The 19042-nt window shown below is 43.6% G+C and overlaps 1 protein-coding gene across 1 annotated transcript; it reads right to left on the bottom strand.

Moving 5' to 3' along the window:
* Positions 1-4967: 4967 nt before the first annotated feature.
* Positions 4968-10030, bottom strand: NEFL (neurofilament light chain). Its single transcript, XM_024560925.4, has 4 exons — positions 8864-10030; positions 7720-7844; positions 7055-7374; positions 4968-6441 (listed from the first exon to the last, which is right to left on the bottom strand). The coding sequence occupies exons 1-4, from the start codon at positions 9908-9910 to the stop codon at positions 6302-6304; spliced, it is 1632 nt and encodes a 543-aa protein (XP_024416693.1). The 5' UTR covers positions 9911-10030; the 3' UTR covers positions 4968-6301.
* Between the last annotated feature and the right edge of the window lie 9012 nt (positions 10031-19042).

A 19042-nucleotide genomic window follows, 5' to 3' on the forward strand; every position in this document is an offset into this window, starting at 1 on the left:
AGAAGAATCACATGCCCACTATCTTACGGTAGCAACCAGTGACCTTCACCTTTTGTTATGTCCTTTTGTAGTTTCTTCTCACACTGCACCAGACTGGCTGGTCTCTGTGACCAGGAGGACACAGTAGTAATGATGATGTGTGACTTTTAAGGCTAGGTCATAAATGACATTGCAGCTTCTGCCCTGGTTTTTTGGAGGCCTTGCTCTGGAGGAGGGTAGCTGCTATGTTGTAGGGATCCTCAAGCAGCCGGTGGAAAAGACCAAATGGAGAGGCAATTGCCAGCCAAACAGGCGAGCCACCTTGAAGAAGATTCTGGAGGCCTAGTCAAGCCTTCCTGTAACAGTAAGCTTAGCCAACATCTGACTGTGGACTCATTAAAGACCCAGAGCCAGAACATCCCAACTGAACCACTCCCAAATTTCTGATGAGCAAAACTAAAAAACAATGAGTGATTGGGGTATTTTAAGTCACTAAGCTTTGGAGTGATTTGTTAAATAACAATAGAAGACTAATACATGCTACCTATTAATTTGTTGAAATATTATGTAGTTATTAAAAATAAGATACTGTTTACAACTTTCCTTCTTTATGCATTCATCCTGTTAGTAAAAATAATTACCTCAAAAATTTCCTAAATCCCACCATATTAGGCCATCTCCACTGCTACGGTCCCTTTCTAAGGTGCCATCTTCTCTTACCAAGACTAAAACAGCCTTTTAGTTTGTTCATGTCTCCACTTTGATTCTGGCTTCTCTAAAGCCTATTCTCTAGACAAGAGCCAGAGTGGTCATTGTAAAACAGAAATCAGATCATATCACCTTCTTCTGCTTAACTCTTTCAACAGTTTTTAATTACACAAGGAATAAAATCTAAACTTCTTGATCTCCAAGCCCCTGCATAATCTGGCTTTTGCCTGCATCCCTACCTCCTACTCTGTCTAATAAATATTCTTAATATTCACTCGTGAACATAAGGCACTTGGTAGGATGGGAGGGGAGATGGGTTGCTGAACAAGCCAAGCTTTTGCATTTGCTGATTGTCTACCTGGAACACTCTCCAGGTCCTTGCACGTGTGGCTTAGTTCCAATGTCACCTACCTATTGACGTGTTTATTTGTTCATCACCTGTTTACACACACACACACACACACAGCGCCTGGCACTGAGTGCACAATTAATGTGTGTGGAATGAATGGGCGAGGTATGTCAAAATATACGTAAATAGAAACAAGGAATAAAGAAAAATATATATGTGAAAATAACAGTAGTTAAAAGGAGGAAATGTGATTTTTTCCTTTTTAACTTTAAAAAATATTGTTGTTTTATTTATTTTTTGAAAAACCTCCATACACAAATCATACCTGGGTTGAATTACAACTAAAAAACTATAGATAGTTATTTTCTGGGCTTTCATGCTGTTTATCTTTTATGAAAAAGATGTCTTTTCATTATCTTTACCTTTCTTCATGAAGCTTTACCTTTTGTCTCTCTAGCTCTCATATAAGACTCTGTAGTAGGAGTTTTCTAAAGGGCCCTAAACTGAAAATGGCCCCCGCCGCCTCACTCGTGTAATTCCCTGCACTGCATCCTGCAGACATTTTCTCAAAAGGAAAATTGCCTGAATTCTGCACTGAGAGCCCCTTCCACATACAGGCAGACCGCGGAGACATCGTGGGCTAGATTCCAAACGACCTCAAGAAAGGTGGTTGGGGTTATCGCAATAAAGTGAGCCACACAAACTTTTTGGTTTTCCAGTGCACATAGAGGTTACACTGCACTATAGTCAACTAAGTGTGCATGGCATTATGTCTAAAAATGTGCACACCTTAATTAAAAATACTTAATTGCTAAAAATGCTAACCACATCTGAGCCTTCAGGGAGTTGTAATCTTTTTGCTGGTGGAGGGACTTACCTTCAACTTGTGAAAAACAAGAGATGTATGGAGCGTAATCGAACGAGGTATGCCTGCAAGAATGAGGGCTGGGCCAATGCTGACATCTCACACTGCCCCCGTAGGGGGAGGACTTCTCCATGCTGTCCAGTTTATGGAGGGTTCTCACAAATAGTAAACCTCATCATTCTACAAACATTTATGAACATTCCATAAATGCAAGGCACTTTGCTGGGTGTTGTGGAAGGAAACAAAGACATTTATTTATTTACTTACTTATTTGGTCAACATTTATCCCTTTCCCAAAATTATTTAAAATGGCTTACAACAAGAAGATATGCAAGAAGGGGGAGAAAAAGGAAGAAAAAAAGAGTAAAGGAAGAGCAGAAGGAGGAAAAGGAGAAATATAAACAACTGAGGACCCTGGCCAGGTAGCTCATTTAGTTAAAGCGTGTCCCAATACATCAAGGTTACAGGTTCAATCTCTTCAGGGTACATAGAAGAAGCAACCAATGAATGCGTAAATAAGGGGAACAACAAATCCATGTTTCTCTCTCTAACTCCCTTCCTCTCTCTCTTGGTTGAGAGAGAGAGAGAACCAGTTAAATGTAAACAAAACTAGAAAATGGTGACCAGATGGAAAAATAACACCATGGGAAACAACATCCTGAAACTTGATAATCCCTTGAAGATAAACTTTAAATTCATCTCTGTTTATAAACCTGGTTCTTGCCTTTCAACATCTTAAAATTAAGCAGAGGGATTACAATATGGACAAAAATAATCAAAGGAATTAACAAAAATCTGGAGCATCTTAAGTAACTACAAGGCACCATTGTGAATATAAATATACCCCTTGAATGGAACAAGGACTGCATTGTAAAAATTCCAGTAATTGTGTGAAAAGTCCCAGGCCACCGTGACAACACGTGCCTGTGAAATAAGCTCTGGCACATGAGGATGCCTCCCAAGGTCACCTACAGAGGGGACAGTCGGGTGAACCAGTCCAGGACATGGACGACAGAGCTGGACTGTGAGGTCTGAATGTTAGCCCTGCCACAAACTACCTGTGTGACCTTGGTCAGGTTACTTAACCTCAATGCCTCAAGTGTACTGGTGATAATCCCACTGGACTGCTAACATCGCTGTGTGAGAGAAATTGATGAGTGAATGCACTTAGATCGGTGCCTGAGACACAGCAAGTCCTCTGATGGCACTAGAACTTTCCTGTGAAAAAGAAAAGGAATCAAGTTAATTGCTTATCAACTTAATGAAACTGAGTCTAATAATTCCCTTTAAGTGATGAGTTTTAGCATAACACAATAGTTATATGCATGCTTCCCATTCAGCCATTGACCTTGAGCCTGTAAAAGATTTCCAGGAAATTTTGAATCATGAATTTTGAAAGGATCTCAGACATCGGCTGCTGAACCCTCTATGTAGCTAAGACAGCAAGGCCAGAATGGGGGTGGCAGTGGGGGGTGGCCAGCTCTCCATAACAAACAATGCTAGAATCCGGAACAGAAACTTGATTTTGTTCTCTGCTCTTTCCATGAGGTGCTGACTAGGCTGGGACTGATTATTGACTACTCTTGGTTTTCTAGCCTTCCCAAAGGCATTTTAATCTGTCAAGAATTTTTAATCCAATCAATATTTATCATGCTCTCCTATGTCAGGAATTGGGCTAAATCCTAGGGGTTAAATGGTGAGCAAGAGGTCAGATTGCCATACTCCTGAAAACCACAGTGTAGCAGGGGATGAGGACATTTATCAAGTGATCATAAAAATCGATGCTGATTGCAAGTGTGTAAAAGTCTACCATGTCTACCATGTAGATAAAGCAATGAGTCTAAGGACATAGAGGAAGCTGGTGGGGTTGGGGTTACATATTGATTGACGGGTCAAGGTGGAGCCAGCTTTCCTGGGGAGACATGACTACCCAAATACAGGTATGTGTGAGGGTCTGTTAGCCAAATTCTTATCTGGCTCCAGACTCCATTTGTTCATTTTGTATATGTAATGAGAAGCAGGCAGTTAACCAAAGTTATTTCATGGGCTCCTTCTTTGGTCACTGTGGACCCTCACCCTTCTCCCTTCCAGGCCTTGGGATGCATACACAGTCTTGAAGTTTTCCTTTTCCCAGCTAGTGGGGATGACACACATAGACTTTCAAGGGCAAACCCCCACCCCCCAAACCCTGGCACTATTATAATTCACTTGTGTAGTTTTGAATGCCTGGCAGCCTCATCCAACCAGGCTCAGGATTACTGGGTCAATGGGTGAGACCTGTCTTCCTTTGCTTGTTGCCTCCTGTATTAAGTTCTTTGTTAGGTGGCAATGGTGAGGGCCCTGCCTTTATTTCCCCTCAGGTCGCTCATTCTACTCTAACAAAGTCAATAGGACTCAGGGAGATTAGGCTGGAGGAGCTGGAGGAAAGCGCGTGGAAGGTATGCTGTCATACACAGTGTCTGGCTTGCAGAACTGGGTGACTGAGGACTGGCGCATCAACTGGATGCTAAGAGAAACTGGAGCTCAGGAGGCAGCAGAAGTGAGAAGCGTGCTGACCAAGGTACCAAATTTAGAAAAAAATTATAAAGACTTCACACCCATTTAGCTTAGGTTTTTCAGTATTTTATTGTGGCACACAGGATGGAGTATGGTACAGTGTTCTTACATCAAATAACTGTCAAACCAACCAGCTGTTTCCATGTGGCTAAAGTTGCTCTTTTACATGTAATTTGCATCTCTCTGAAATATACCATGTGCAGTATCCCATATTTAATGAACATAAATGTGAAGCTTGGTTTCTGAGGTGACTCCTAGTCCTTACAGAAGCCAGTGTACTGAGAACCTTCATAGGTTCAAATCCACAGCATCATGGTAGATAAAGCAATATTTTACCTATTTATGTGGTGACATATATTTAACTAGAAATAGGTAATGGGAAGGGATCAGATAACTTTAAATGGAGACCACTTTGCTTTCAGGTTCAATTCATGACTTGAAAGTTGTCTAAAGAATGAGTATTAAACAAAATTAGCCAACAAAGCAATTGTGTAAGAACAGAAGCAGAACAGCAGGTAATCAATAATTTCATTGACATTCCACATCAAGTGCAAGTGCAAGAGCTTCTGTAACTTTACAGTGGACAGAGAGGATGAACAGGGTGCATATATGATGCAACGTCCAACCAGTTAGAGCTGTCACCAAAGTCCAAATATTTCCCAATAGACATGCAGAGCGATGGTGTATAGAACCCCCCCCCCACTTTAGTGACTCAGAACAATTTCATTACCTGTATCTGTAGTTCATAAAAGGTTTAAAACTAGTGGCATTAAATATTGCTATCTTGAAGCAACAGAATTAAGCTAATAACACATAAATCATGAGCTCAGGATTGCAGGCAACATGTTTGTAATGAAAATAACTTTTGATATCTTTATTCTCCCCATCCAAAATTATACCTTGATTAAAAAAAATTATTCCTTCTGATGATATCATTTGCTTGGGTTTCAACTTCTGCCCATGATATTTAGACTATGTATTTTAATGTGGTTATAGTGATAAACGGGCAGGACTCATGTTCTATCCCAATCACATTTTTTATTATGTAGTGGTGTTTAAGTTACCTGTTTACCATAAAGAATGTATTTTTCACATAATTTCAGAATTGCCTCCAAGAAAGTCATTCCCAACATTATACAGTACATTCTATGGGGACAAAGTAGTTGGTTATTTGTGAAAGAAAAAGAACCCGAGACACCCATTTACTCAGGTTTATTATCAGTAAAATTTTTGAGGGCCAAAATTTCATGAATGGTCATGACCTAATTGTATCCCTCAGAATTACCAATTACAGGGCAAAAAATACATTATAACTGTTAAAATTTTGACTTAAAAATTGGAGGTCAATAGTTCACTTGTATATGGCTTATACTGGTGCCTTCTTTCAGATGGTTAATTAAGTCAACAACCACAGAAAAAAACTGTCATTCAGTGTAATTTTATTTACTATTTATTGCACATAATTTGAGGTCTTCAATTTCTAACCACCAAAGGTTCAAAGGACTATTTTTTCCATGAAGTTTAACAGTAACATTAGTGAATTCATGTATTCATGTGTTTTGACTGTAAACATCTGAATTATTCACATTGCCATAGATCCTGAACTCATAAGCGTGGACCATGCACAGCTGGCAGCAAGCCAGGAAGCCACTCTGCAAGCAAACAGGTACTCTGCATAAGGAGAAAAGTCATAGCACAACACTGAATTTCCAACCCGAGTCATCTCAGAATTACATATATTGACTTCTTAATTCATATAGTGTCTGGAACTCAGCTGCTTGGTTGGTGATGGGGTTGACCTGGTTTCGGGAGGGTTGTCCAGAAATAATTAAGGAAAGGGGAGCTCAATCTTTCTTCTTGGTTGCTTGTTCCTCCCCTGCACCTTCATCTTTTTTCTTGTCCTCATCAGCTTCTTTGGTGTCTTCTCCTTCTTCACCTTCACCTCCTTCTTCCTCCTTTGCATCCTCAGATTCTTCTTTAGCAGCTTTAACATTAAAAAAAGAAAAGATATACAAACTTCAAATCCCGGGTAAGTTCAGTCCAAATATTTTTGCTTAGGTTTTGGGGGAAATCACAAATGTCAGAATGCTTCCCAAAAACCTGTTGGCTCTACTCTGCCAAAATACACACAGCTGCCATGCCCACCAGGAACACTTTGCCCCTGCCCATACACTCCCATACACAGAATGAGAGCACTTCTAGGTGCTGGAAGCTCTCTACTCCCCCCTAGGAGCTCAGTATTTCTTTTATTATAGGTTGGTATTTGTTTTGTTTGTTAAGACACTGAACTGCTGTGGTCAATGAATATATTTTAAAATGTTTAGTAGGAATGACAAGAACAGGAGGAGGATATTCTTAAATGCTATTTTCAAAAAACTGCCAAGCTAAGCAGAGACGTGCCTCTCTCTCAGGGAGGACAGCCAGGTCGAGAAGTCAGGTGCTTACTGAAGGATAAATGTATCATTTAACATTCTAAACTCATATATGAATGGAACATCTTTGGCATAAGCAAGGCTTCATCTACCTTACCCATCTCCTAACAAGTACCCACACTCAGTCCTCACTTGAAGTTGTAGGCATTTGGTGTTTTATCATACCTTCTTCCTCTTCTGCTCCTTCCTCTTCCTCAGCCTCTTCCTTCTCCTTCTCCTCCTCTTCAGCTTCCCCTTCAGAGGGGGGTTCATCCTTAGCTTCCTCAGCCTTCACAGCCTCAGTGGTCTCCTCCACCTCGATCTGCTCCTCCTGGACATGGCTGGTGTAGTAAGAAGGGAAGGAGCGTGCTGACATCAAGTAGGAGCTGGTCTGTAGACCACCGTAGGCTGATCGGCCAAAGACCTGGGAACTCTGGGAGTAGCCGCTGGTTAGGCTTCCCACACTGGTGAAACTGAGCCGGGTCTCCTCACCTTCCAAGAGTTTCCTAGGGAGGCAGGGATAGGATGAGGTTACCACACTTGAACACAGGAAGTGCATTGAATGACTTGATCTGAGCCTACCACCCATCCCCTACCCCTTCCCCTAATACCACCCTTAAAGGTACATGCAAACAGGAGCAGGGAGATGTTATAACAGAGACCAGAATAAAGACAACAACACAAATTTTTTAAAACTTTAAAAATAATCCTATTGAATTTAAAGTGTAATGGGAAGCTAAAAACTCATTCTTCCCAGGATTAATTCTTATCTGATTCAGCATCATTGAAACCTGACTTCCTCCCTGAGGTCAAGTGAGTGGGGTGGCCTGGTTGGTCCTCTGTGTGCTCACCTGTAAGCTGCGATCTCAATGTCCAGGGCCATCTTCACATTGAGGAGGTCTTGGTATTCTTTTAGATACCGTGCCATTTCACTCTTTGTAGTTCTCAATTCATTTTCTAATTTGTTGATTGTGTCCTGTTAGAAGAAAAAAAAAATCCAAGCATATGTCCCTACTGCTACCATTTTACTGTAGTACAGCTGCAAAAGCCTGAGTTTAGTTAAAATCAAAGTGCACGCCTTAGGAAAAATCTCCCCTAAATCAGCTGCCTTTTGTCTTCTTAAAGAAGAAGAGAAGGTTAAATCTTTCCTTCCTTGGGAAAAAAAAAATCCAACTTCATGAAACATGAGATAATGAAAAAAAATTTTTTTAAATGATGGAAATTTTTTTGATAAAAAATTCTTTTGTTCTCTTTAATGAAGTCTAATGATCATCATTAAGTGCCTGCAAGGAACTAAATTGATATTTTAAACTTTGTTTTGCATTCATTAGTTAACTTTATCCAGGTCACATGCAAGAAATACATTTCTTTATAGGAGAAAGAAGTAGGTTGATTAAAAAATTGTTTCACCTAAAATATTTTCTATGTAGCTATGATTTTTTTTCTCAACCCCTGAAAATGGAGATCCTTAAAAAAAATGTATTACTGTGAAATCATTATCTACCACAGTTTTGAGTATTCCTGTCTACCTGCTAAGGGAAATTAGTGGTCGGTAAAATGATTCAGAAAGCATGATGATCACAGGTATTCTTCAGAACTAATGAGGGTTCTTCACTGTATTCATTAATCAGATGGTCCAATCCATGCTGCAGAGCAACTGGTGGCTAATGCAGGACAGTAGAGAGGCAGGCCAGAGGCAACGCCTAGCTGCCACCCCCTCCCCCTTCATCCACCCCACCCAACAAACATCCTGCAGGGCTGGGCAGCTTTAATGCGGAACACAGATTCCACTGCACCAAGCACAACATCCCCACCCCCTCCCTCCAAGTGCCCCACCCCTCCAAGGCAGTTCACGGAACCAAATCCTACCCCCCAATAGCTACGTGCAGAGGCCTCATCTCTGGCCCCCCACTTTCTGGGCGTGCCCTCAACCAACCCCCCTATTTCTGCGGTCCTCTCCCACCCCCACACACTGTGTTTTGCCCAGTGCCATACCTGCATAGCACTAATGTCAGCGTTCTGCTTATCCTCCAGCTCTTGCAGCTGCTTCTCCAGCGCTTCGTTCATACCCCGGCACGCTTCGATCTCCAGGGTCTTGGCCTTGAGCAGGCGGCGGCTCTCGGACACCTCGTCCTTGGCGGCGCGCACGGCGTCGGTGTTCTTGGCAGCGCTCTCGGTCAGCACGGTGAAGCGGCTCTTGAACCATTCTTCGGCATTCTGCATGTTCTTGGCAGCCAGCTTCTCGTACTGGGCGCGGATGTCCTTGAGCGCGGCGGAGAGGTCGGGCTTGGAGGACACGTCCATCTCCACAGAGATCTGCGCGTACTGGATCTGCGCCTGCAGCTCTGCGATCTCCTCCTCGTGCACCTTCTTCAGAAAGGCGATTTCGTCCATCAGGCTGTCGATGCGCTTTTCGAGCTCCGCGCGGGCCAGAGCCGCCTCGTCTGCACCTTTGCGTGCTTCCATCAGCCGACCTTCCGCGTCTTCTCGGCTCAGCACCTCTTCCTCGTAGCGTGCCTGCAGGTTGCGGAGAGTCTCCTCCAGCCCCTCTCGCTCTCCCTGCAGCGCTTGCTTCTCGTTGGTGGCGTCTTCTGCCGCCAGGCGCAGGTCTCGGATCTCCTGCTCGTACAGCGCCCGGAAGCGCGACGGCTCTGAGTGTTTCTGGCGCAGCACCAGCAGCTCGGCTTCCAGGACCTTGTTCTGCTGCTCCAGCTCATGCACGCGCTCGATAAAGCTGGCAAAGCGATCGTTGAGGTCCTGCAGCTGCGCCTTCTCCTGGGTGCGGATTGACTTGAGGTCGTTGCTGATGGCGGCTACCTGGCTCAGGTCGAGGTTCTCGAGACTGGGCATCAAGGAGCCGGAGCTGGACGAGTAGCTGCGGCGCACGGACAGCGAGGAGGAGACCGGCGCGGAGTAGCTGGAGTAGGCGGATCGCGCGGTGCTGTAGCCGCTGCGCACGCTGGAGATGTGCACCCGGGGCGGCTCCACGTAGCGCCGCTTGTAGGAAGTGGAGTAGTACGGCTCGTAGCTGAAGGAACTCATGGTGGCGGCGGTGCCCCTCTGGCTCGCAGCGGAAACGGGGACCTGCAGAGAAAGAAGAACGGGGAGAGAGGGAGAGGGGAGGATGGATGGATGGCTGTGTGCGGCTCGGCGCGGTCCGGACACCACTATTTATACTCCGGGAGAATTCTGACGCAGCCTGCGATCGATCACGGCGTGCAGGCTGGTGGGGGCAGCGCCGCTGCAGCAGCCGGGGAGGATTCTGCGCAAAAGGAAGGCGGGGGCGAACGTCAGGCGGGGGCGGTGTGGCGGCTCTCGTCCCTTTCACTTTTCTCCGAGGGCCCGAGTTTTCTCTGAGATACCGTGCCCCCTTCCTCATTTCTTTTCCCTTCCCCCACCCCACCCTACTCCTTTGACCTCCTATCACCTAGATTCTAATGAGTCCCCAATAACAAGTTCTCACTTGCTACTGACGTCTTAGTTTTCCAGATCTCGTTACCTCAGAGACCTCGCCCTCCAGCTCGCCCCTTCGCCCCCAGGGGCCTCCACCATCACCCACCTCGGTGTTTCTGGTGACAACGCGGTGCCTCGGGCCCTGGAGATACAGACGATCGGCTAAGGCTGCATATCTGCGACATGTATAGGGAAAAGTTTTCTAGTTCTTTGTAGCTGTTTCTGGCACTTTCTTTAATACATGTCCATTTCTCTTGGGGGATTTTTTTTTTTTTGGTTTTTTTGTTTGTTTGTTTTTTGCTTTTTGTTTTTTTTCCTTTAACGCTCTGCTTACACACCCACGAACTTGCGGCACTGCAGATGTCGATTTGAGCATTTATAAACCTTTAGAGCAGTTAATAGGAGCCTTTTAGTGTTCCTGGATTTTCTCATTTCTTCCTGGGGAGTGAAAGAAGCCTCCAATGCGTGTAGCATGGTGAGAGCCAGCCGAGACGGAGTTTGAAACCAACCAGGATGAAGACCCACTGAAAAAGCAGCGATCAGCCCCGCAGCGGGTATTTCATTCTGTAAATGCTTCCTGCATCTTCACCAACCTAAATTCCTGTTTGACATCCCCAATCCTCTCACATTAAAAGCCCTTTTCCTTCTTTTTACACCTGTGTAGCGCCCAACCTGATGATTTCAACCAGCCATGCAGGTGGCTGACTGAGAGAAGCGGCTGCTGCCAGCCAGGAGCCCCAGGGAGAACTCAGATCCGAGACGTCTTGTTCTGGGGCGGACAGAAAACAGCTGCGTGATTCTTTCCCCGGACTCACTCTAATAAAGAGGGAACAGATGCAGGCAGGAATCCATGGACTTTATTTAAGAAACACCCAGACACCTGAACAATGCGCCCGGCGTCACGCACCGTGATACGGTCCTGCGGTTGCAGAGCACGTTGCACGTGTGTTCCGGAGTCCCTTTGATTTCAAGGGCGGATCGCAGTCATTTGCCTAGCACACCTAACAGTTTTCTAGGCAAGCGTTTAATTTTTGTTTTATTTGTGTAAGAGTGGCATTTGACGTGCAACTTAATTTTTTAAGAGGCAAACTAAGGAGAAACATGGTAACAGTTTTAAAATAGAGAAGCTGGAATCAATCGCTTTCTGGGCGATGCTGAGCGGGTGAAGTGCTCGCAGCCGGCGCCACAGTTGCCCCGAGGTACTGCGCTGCCCTCCCGGCGGGACGGCGGCGGGAGCTTAAACCTCCGAGGTTCTTTGCTACTCCCAGATTTTATGCCCCACCCTCTTCATGGTAGAGGGAAAGACTGCAGTAAACAACTTTGCGGGAGGGGGGGAAGTGGGGCTTCTAAATCATCTCTCATCTCAAATAGTGCAACTTTAGAAACAATAATTCTGATAGCTCAAATCACTCAAGAGGTCCGTCCACACTCAATCATTCTCTAGTGCCAGGCTAAGCCTTTAAGCTGTCCTGAATTTCGCTTGGCCCTGACAGACAAGATAGGGTACTTATTAGGATGACTTTTTATAACCCACAAGTCTTTGGGCTCCCCATTCATCACTGATTCAACCGTGGGAAAGGCTTCTCTGGGGAGGATAAGGGAGATGGGAGAGAACCTAGATAAGCCATATTTTTGTTTCTCCCAATTACTTCTCTGTGAATAAACAGTGGCAGAATGAATTTTTTTCAGCCTGATCCATATAAACCAGATTGTTTCACACTCCCTGTGTGAGTCTGCCTGCACCACACTCTTAGGTATTCATGAATTCACTTCCTTGGTGCCAGCTCCCTTCCTTTGGAGTTTCAGGTCACCCTCAGAAATCTTAAGTCCATCAGCAATTTTTTTTTTTTTCCCCAAGACTCCTGGCTGAAGCCTTTGACTGCAGAGAAGGCTGCCCAGAAAGATGGAGAGGCTGATGGATGCTGCAGGAGTAGGAGTGAAATACTGCAGAGAAAGAAACTTGTGGGCCACCTGCTGCCAGCCCTTGGGCAGCTGAAAAGGGAGGCACACAGGAGTGGGGAAGGGTGGGAATGAGGGCTCAGAGCCCTTGGCGTTCTGGAGCCCAGTGAACAGGAAGTAGAGAGAGGGGCAGATGAACTATAGTTAGGAATGTAGATCTCCTTTTTGTGTTTTTTAATAACTCCTGGCACAGCCACCTCATTCTGTACTACAGCCTTGGTATGGAAGGGCTCCTGAACCCCTCCCATGTCCAAGTTTTGGTAACTACCTTCAGCCTTCCTCTGCTAGGTGCCCGCCTCTTTTAAAAAATATTCTGTCCAGCCCTGGCTGGTGTGCCTCAGTGGATTGAGCGTCAGCCTGTTAATCGAAAGGTCACCAGTTCAATTCCTGGTTAGGTTGTGGGCATGCGAGAAACAACTGGTTGATGTTTTTCTCCCTCTTTTTCTTCCTCCCTTTCTCTTGCTCTAAAAATAAATAAGTAAACAATCTTTTAAAAATTGTGTCAATTTTCTATCTTAAGTCCTTTTTGCAGAATTTTGCTCTGAATGCCCACATGGCATTTACACTGTGTGTCAAAGCAAAGTTAAAATGAGCAACTTTTTAAAATTCTTAACGTTTTCTTCCACCTCACCATAAATGTTTTGCATCAGTGCTGTTTGCAGTGGTGTCCTTACTTCTGTAGAAGAGGACTTTGCGTGTTGCTGCACACTCGTGCATTTACTCCCCTGTAAGAATGGTCTTTACTGACATGACATTGGTTGAGGGCTGCCAACAAAACATGCTTCTGGAAGATAGCAATGATTTGAAAAACTAATGTGGAAGTATGTTGATGGAACTCACTAATAAAATTTCTTCCAGATTGGTTATCCCTGACATCTCCTTAATCCCCTAAAGGATGGTTTGAGGTAGTTTAGTTTAAAATAAAATATGCTAACATTACCACAAAGCTCATAAAATGTAACCTAAGACCACTGACAAAGTTTTACTTCTTCTCCAGCGCTGGGAGTCAAAAAGCTTCAGGTGGATAGGATCTGATGGATCTCATTATTCTGAAATGCTTTCGCACAGCAGGAGTTGTGTGTCAGCTTTTGTTTGGAAAGTTCAGCTCCAGGGTGAAATTCTTATGAGTCAGGCCTCATGAAAAGCATCAGTCCAAAGAACAAGAGAGCAAATTCTCCTGCCACCAGTGAGCTGTGGAAACAGCTCTAGTCCAGGACAACAGATGGGTCTCCATTCAACTCACCACCAGGTCAATATATTAGTGTCAGCAAAACTGGCCTCAGTTTGTGGAGGCAAAGAGGGATGAAGGATATAAACATGTACAGGACACCTACACTATGATGGGTATTTGGTGTCTGTTATTTAATAATTATAAAATCCCCCTGATGGTCATTATTCAGATCAAACAGCTGAGGCCCAGAGAAGTTAAGTAATTTGCCAGCTCGCACAGCTACTTGAGACCTAAGCTCTCTCTGCTTACAGTCTGGGCCGTGCTCCACTGGCCCCGCACACTGCAGCCACGGGCATTTGCTACTTGCACGTGTCTCTGTGGGACCCGATCACTGTGTGCCACAATCTGCAGTCTGGCATGTGTGTAGTGAACCTCCCGTTTTGGGGGGACACTGATATGAACTGACTTGTATACCAGGAGGAAATAGTTGATGAGCATGTTTCATTCGGACGACTAGTGATGGCGATGAATTGCGTATTTTTGGGTATCTTAAGTGTCCCAAAGTAAAATTAAAGGGAGCCTGCCAGTGGAACGTGACACATAGCTGGTGATGTTACTTTTTAAACATTACTCTAAACATCAGTTTGCAAGACACTTTTTCTACGATTAGTGACCTAAAATGCAACTTATCTGACCTAAACTCTTTAAAATATCATGACTTCCACCTTTTTCCTAAGTGCAATACCTTCACTTTCCACTCTTATAAGTGGCTTTTCTTTGAAAACATGACCTTAAAGTTGCCATAAAGAATAAATGAGAAAATGCTGGCACTCACCATCTCATTATTGGAGCTTATCATGCTTTCTACATATCTTTAGCTTTTAAAAAAGAAACGAGTAAAATCAACAGAAAATGTATAGTGCGTGGAAGCCACAAATATATATCCTCTCTGTTTCTTACTACCGGTGTATTTCTTTATATATCATCCTTACCACAGGAATCATCATACATGAATCTCCCGCCCCTTGGTAACACATTTGGAACAAGACTCTCCCAACAGTAACACAGAATATGCCTCATTTTACAGCATCACTATATGTGTGCTATGCAGCTATATAAAATTTAGATTGCAGCAGGGACAAGAATGTGATCTGAATAGATTAAAATTGAAAAGCACGTTTATATTCAGAGCACATGCAGTATTAGAAATGACCGGAACCCGCTGCTGTCCCAGCAGAAATGATGGCGACAGGTTCAAACCCCTAAATGCCTGCCTCACCAAACTAGCCAAGGTAATGTATTTTTCCCCAGAGGCCTGCTCCACAGTCCTTGTCCTTAATCACAGTCACAAGACTCACAGGTAAGAGAGTATGTTGGGACTTGAAAGAGCCCAATGTGCAGTCTTTCAGGGAGGTCACAGCCAGGCCGTGCAGAACCAACTGGACTAACCCTGTGTGTTGTACCGTGCTTCCCTGACTGCAGGGAAATATATGCTGCTTCTGCAATTTGGGGACTAACTAGCCTGAAAGATATTCCATACGGCACCTGGGTTTCTTTGCTGACCTTTCCAGTGGTCTAATAAATCAGTCGGAGGAATGTGAGGTTGACTGCAAAGAGGAAGGAAAAGCATTTCTGTCCGCAAGAGACAAAGCCGGTAAGTGGGCTGCCTCAGCCTCGCGGAGCCGTCCAGGGACGCAGCGCGCGGTCTCGCCGGAGCCTCCCTCCTGCACGCTGGCAGCAGAAGCGACTGCAGGGCTGCGAATGGGCGGGTCCCTGCGTCCCGGCCTTGAAGCGGGCAGGCTTCTGATACCAGGATATAGAACACTGGCTCTGGTGAGTTGAACATGTAAGAGGCCGTCGGGATTAGAAAAGAGAAACTTGATTGTGTCTAAATGGCGCATGGATTGATTAAATAACTCATACGTTCATTCATCCATGGAGTCGCCACGTGCCAGCGGAACCCATCTGTGCGCAATTTTGTGGAAGTGCCGTGGGGACGTGGGGGGTGGGGGGTGGGGGGTGGGGGGGTGGGGGGTGGGGGGTGGGGGGGAGGGTGCAGCACAGCGAGTGGCAGCACAGTCCCCGTTTCCAAAGGGCTTGAAAAATACCTGAGCACAGTAAAAAGACCAGCTCCTGATACAAGAATATGGGCAACCTCAGAAACAGGATGCTGATCGCGAAAGAAGTCTTAGATAAAGGCTTCACACGGTGTGATTTCACTTATATGAAATTCTAGAGCAGGCGAACTAATGGGTGATGGAAAACATCAGACCGGCGCTTGCCTCAGGAAGTATGAGGTGAGGGCTGGCTGAGAGGAGGCACGAGGGAGCTTCCTGGGCCACGGCACTGGTTTTGCTCTCAAGAAGTTCGGATTGGGTAGGGGTATGCATTTGTCAAAAATCAGAATGTAACAGGGACTGTACATTTCATGGAAGGTAAATTTTACATCAAGAGAAAAAACTGTAAACCATATATATACACACACATAATTATAAAATAAATTTAAAAATAATACAGCACATAAATTAAAAATGTATAATAAAATGGTCTTCATACAGGTTCATTCCAGCTATTTCTGTGATCTTCATGATGATCATCGCAATGAAATGCAATGTTTGACTTTAAAGTTTTGTTGTTGAGTTCTAGGAAATTTTATAAGAGATCAGTTTTTTTAAAATGAATAAATTACTATCTGAATAAAAATGTGTATTACAAATTATATTTAAAATAGCCAAGCAGACAAAGCATATACAGGTGATGTTTCAAAGAATTATGCAGAACTTAAATAATAAAAAGCAAAATCCTGAGAGATGTCTCAAAGAAAAGAAGAGTAGTAAGAGCAGTAATTGCTACAATTTGAGGAAATGAAGAGGGCAAATGAATCCAATGAATCGATGTTCCTGTGGCTGGTTACTGTGCCACGTGTTCTGCACAGGCATCACGTTTAATCTATGGAGTGGATGTTCTTATTCTTCTAAAGACCAGTAGATACTGTATTTCTATTAGTCTATTCCAAAACTGCATGAAAGTTGTTTTTAGTAATTTTATGTTGCTGCCTCATATTGAATCTGTATCAATGTAACAAAAAAAACCTTTGAAACCTAAGGCTTTTAATTTATAATGCTGCTTTTTTTTAAACCTAAAAATATAACTTGCTTGTATTCCCATTAAACCTAATCTTTAATATTAATATAAATATTTTTGGTTCATTGTTCAAATCTGCTACAATAGTTTTAAAATCTTCCAATTTTATGTCAAATTTAATAATGAATGAATGTTATAGTTTTAAAAAGTAACACCATTAAAAATGTGTTTTATATGCTATGCTTTATAGACTCTTGGGATTGAAAAGTAATATACATGTTTTACACCCATGTCCACCAGCTTCATCATCTTTAACAGCTCTTAACTTTTGCTTTGGTTACCCCTTTTATGGAATAGATTCTCCCTTCTTACTCCCCCTCCACACTGGAGCCATTGGACATAACTTCCAGCCAGAGAAGAAAGTCCCAGGGAGGCAGAGGTATTAGGGCCCAAACATGAGCTTTGGTTTTTCAATTGCTGATTCTCACAACCCGCAGATTTCTTTTCCATATGATACTTATGGCATCGTCACATAACAGACATGATAGTGGGGACAATTACAAGGAGAGCTGAAGATTTCTGCATGCTTCTCCATTGGATGACTGGCTTCCAGCAGCAGGACTGTGAGTCAGAAACAGATGGGCAGGAGTTAGCGTCCTCACTCTCTAGATAAGGATGCTTAAAGGCCTGCCGCAGTAAAGGGATCCATCCCAAGCCATGCCTCCTGTAACAGTGGGGCTGGGGCTGTCAGCCAGGTTTCCTGTCATCAAAGACACTGGGCATATTTCCCCTAAACCTGACAGCATCACATGGACAGCTCTATCCTTTTTCAGATCCCTTCAGAGGACCCTTGCAGAAAGATTAGGCAAGCCCCAGTTGCTTCCCACTTTAAGACTGTATTCTGGATCCTTTACTACTCAGAGAGCATCATCCCTTAGCTTTGACTACTGTTAAAATGCCAATATCAATGGAAGAGGTGGGGTTAAAGCTGGTATCAGTCCTTTATACCTAAGATTAAATATGAGGTTGGTAATAGCTTTTGAAATAAAACAATAGCTTTTGAAATAAAACAAGAGAAATGAGCTTGAGGACCTCAAGCAATGAGTGTGGGTTGGAAGGGGAAAAGGGCAATAATGCCACCAAGATGAGGTGGATGGTTGGAGAACAAGCCAAACTAACAGCAAGGCTGACAGCAAAATATTCCTCATAGATGTGGAGTTCATCATGCCTAAAATAAAGGCCTCTACTTCCACGGTGTAGTTTGACTGGGAGGTCATCCATAGTAGCTACAACCAATCCTTCCGGGGATGGCCAAGATGTATTTAAATCAGGGGAAATCCCCAAGCTTTCTTTGGAGGGTGTCTTTCCCCAACTGGACTTTTACCAAAGAAATGCTGTGCACTGATAGGCACTCATCTGAGCGTCTCAGCTCTTCCGTACTCCAGGAAGGTGCCAACCAACTGGGGAAAGGCCAAACGAAGTAGCAATTAGAAGAGAGGCTAAATGGCAGGGTAACCCACATCCCAGGTGACCAAACCTGAGAAGGACTGATGGGAAATGAAATTATAATCCTATCATTAAAGAGCATAAGGGAAAGGAAAGTTTGCATTTACTAAGCATAACTGTGTGCAATAATATTAATAATAGCTCTGTTTTAGGCACTGTGCTAAGTCATTTGCTGGGAGAATTTCATTTAACCAGCACAAAATCCTGAGAGTTGGCTGTTAAAATCATCCTCATTTTAAAGAGGTGGAAATTAAGGTTTAGTTAGACTGGAACCTAAATTATATACCTAAAGAACTCAGCTATATTATACGATTGAATCAATTTTCATGCTACAAGGAGGAAAATGAGGTTCCAAAAATTTAAGAATATTGGTCAAGGCCACACGGCTGGGTCAAGGTCTGTCTGCATTCTCACACCAAAGTTATGACCAATGTGAAAGAATGTTTTTGAGAAGAACTATGCAAATAACAGCTTTCATTCTTTTTTTTTTCTACAAAGTTTAAATTTGTATAGAGGTACAAAAAAATGCTACAATAATCAGAGTCAAGGATGCTCAGATCACATGCAAGTAAAGTAATCCATAGAATGATCTATTAGGCACAGCACTACAGACACGAACCAGATGAGGCAGCTCTCTGCTCTATTAGCAGCCTCCAAAAACAGACATCCATCACCACAAAATTTTATAAAACCCAAATTGCATTTGGGCATCTCTCTCCAGATACAGACTGGATGCCATATTGCTAACTAGCAATTCCTCATGTTATTATATTATCTGGAGAGAAGAAGCACACTGAAAAAGATTCCCCGCCTCTTTTGGTATCACTTTATCTTACAGATTGAATAAACTACACTGCCAAATCACATTAGAGTAACAGATGTGCTTTAGAATAGGCTTGAGAGATTTCAATTGGCAAAGTGCTTTCTTTTTTTTTATGCCAAAAAATGTTTTGCCCATTACCTAGATTCTTACAGCTATCCAAATTAAAATTTTCTCCTAG

Source organism: Desmodus rotundus, chromosome 9, assembly GCF_022682495.2.
Source record: "Desmodus rotundus isolate HL8 chromosome 9, HLdesRot8A.1, whole genome shotgun sequence".
NCBI classification, from domain to species: Eukaryota; Metazoa; Chordata; class Mammalia; order Chiroptera; family Phyllostomidae; genus Desmodus; species Desmodus rotundus.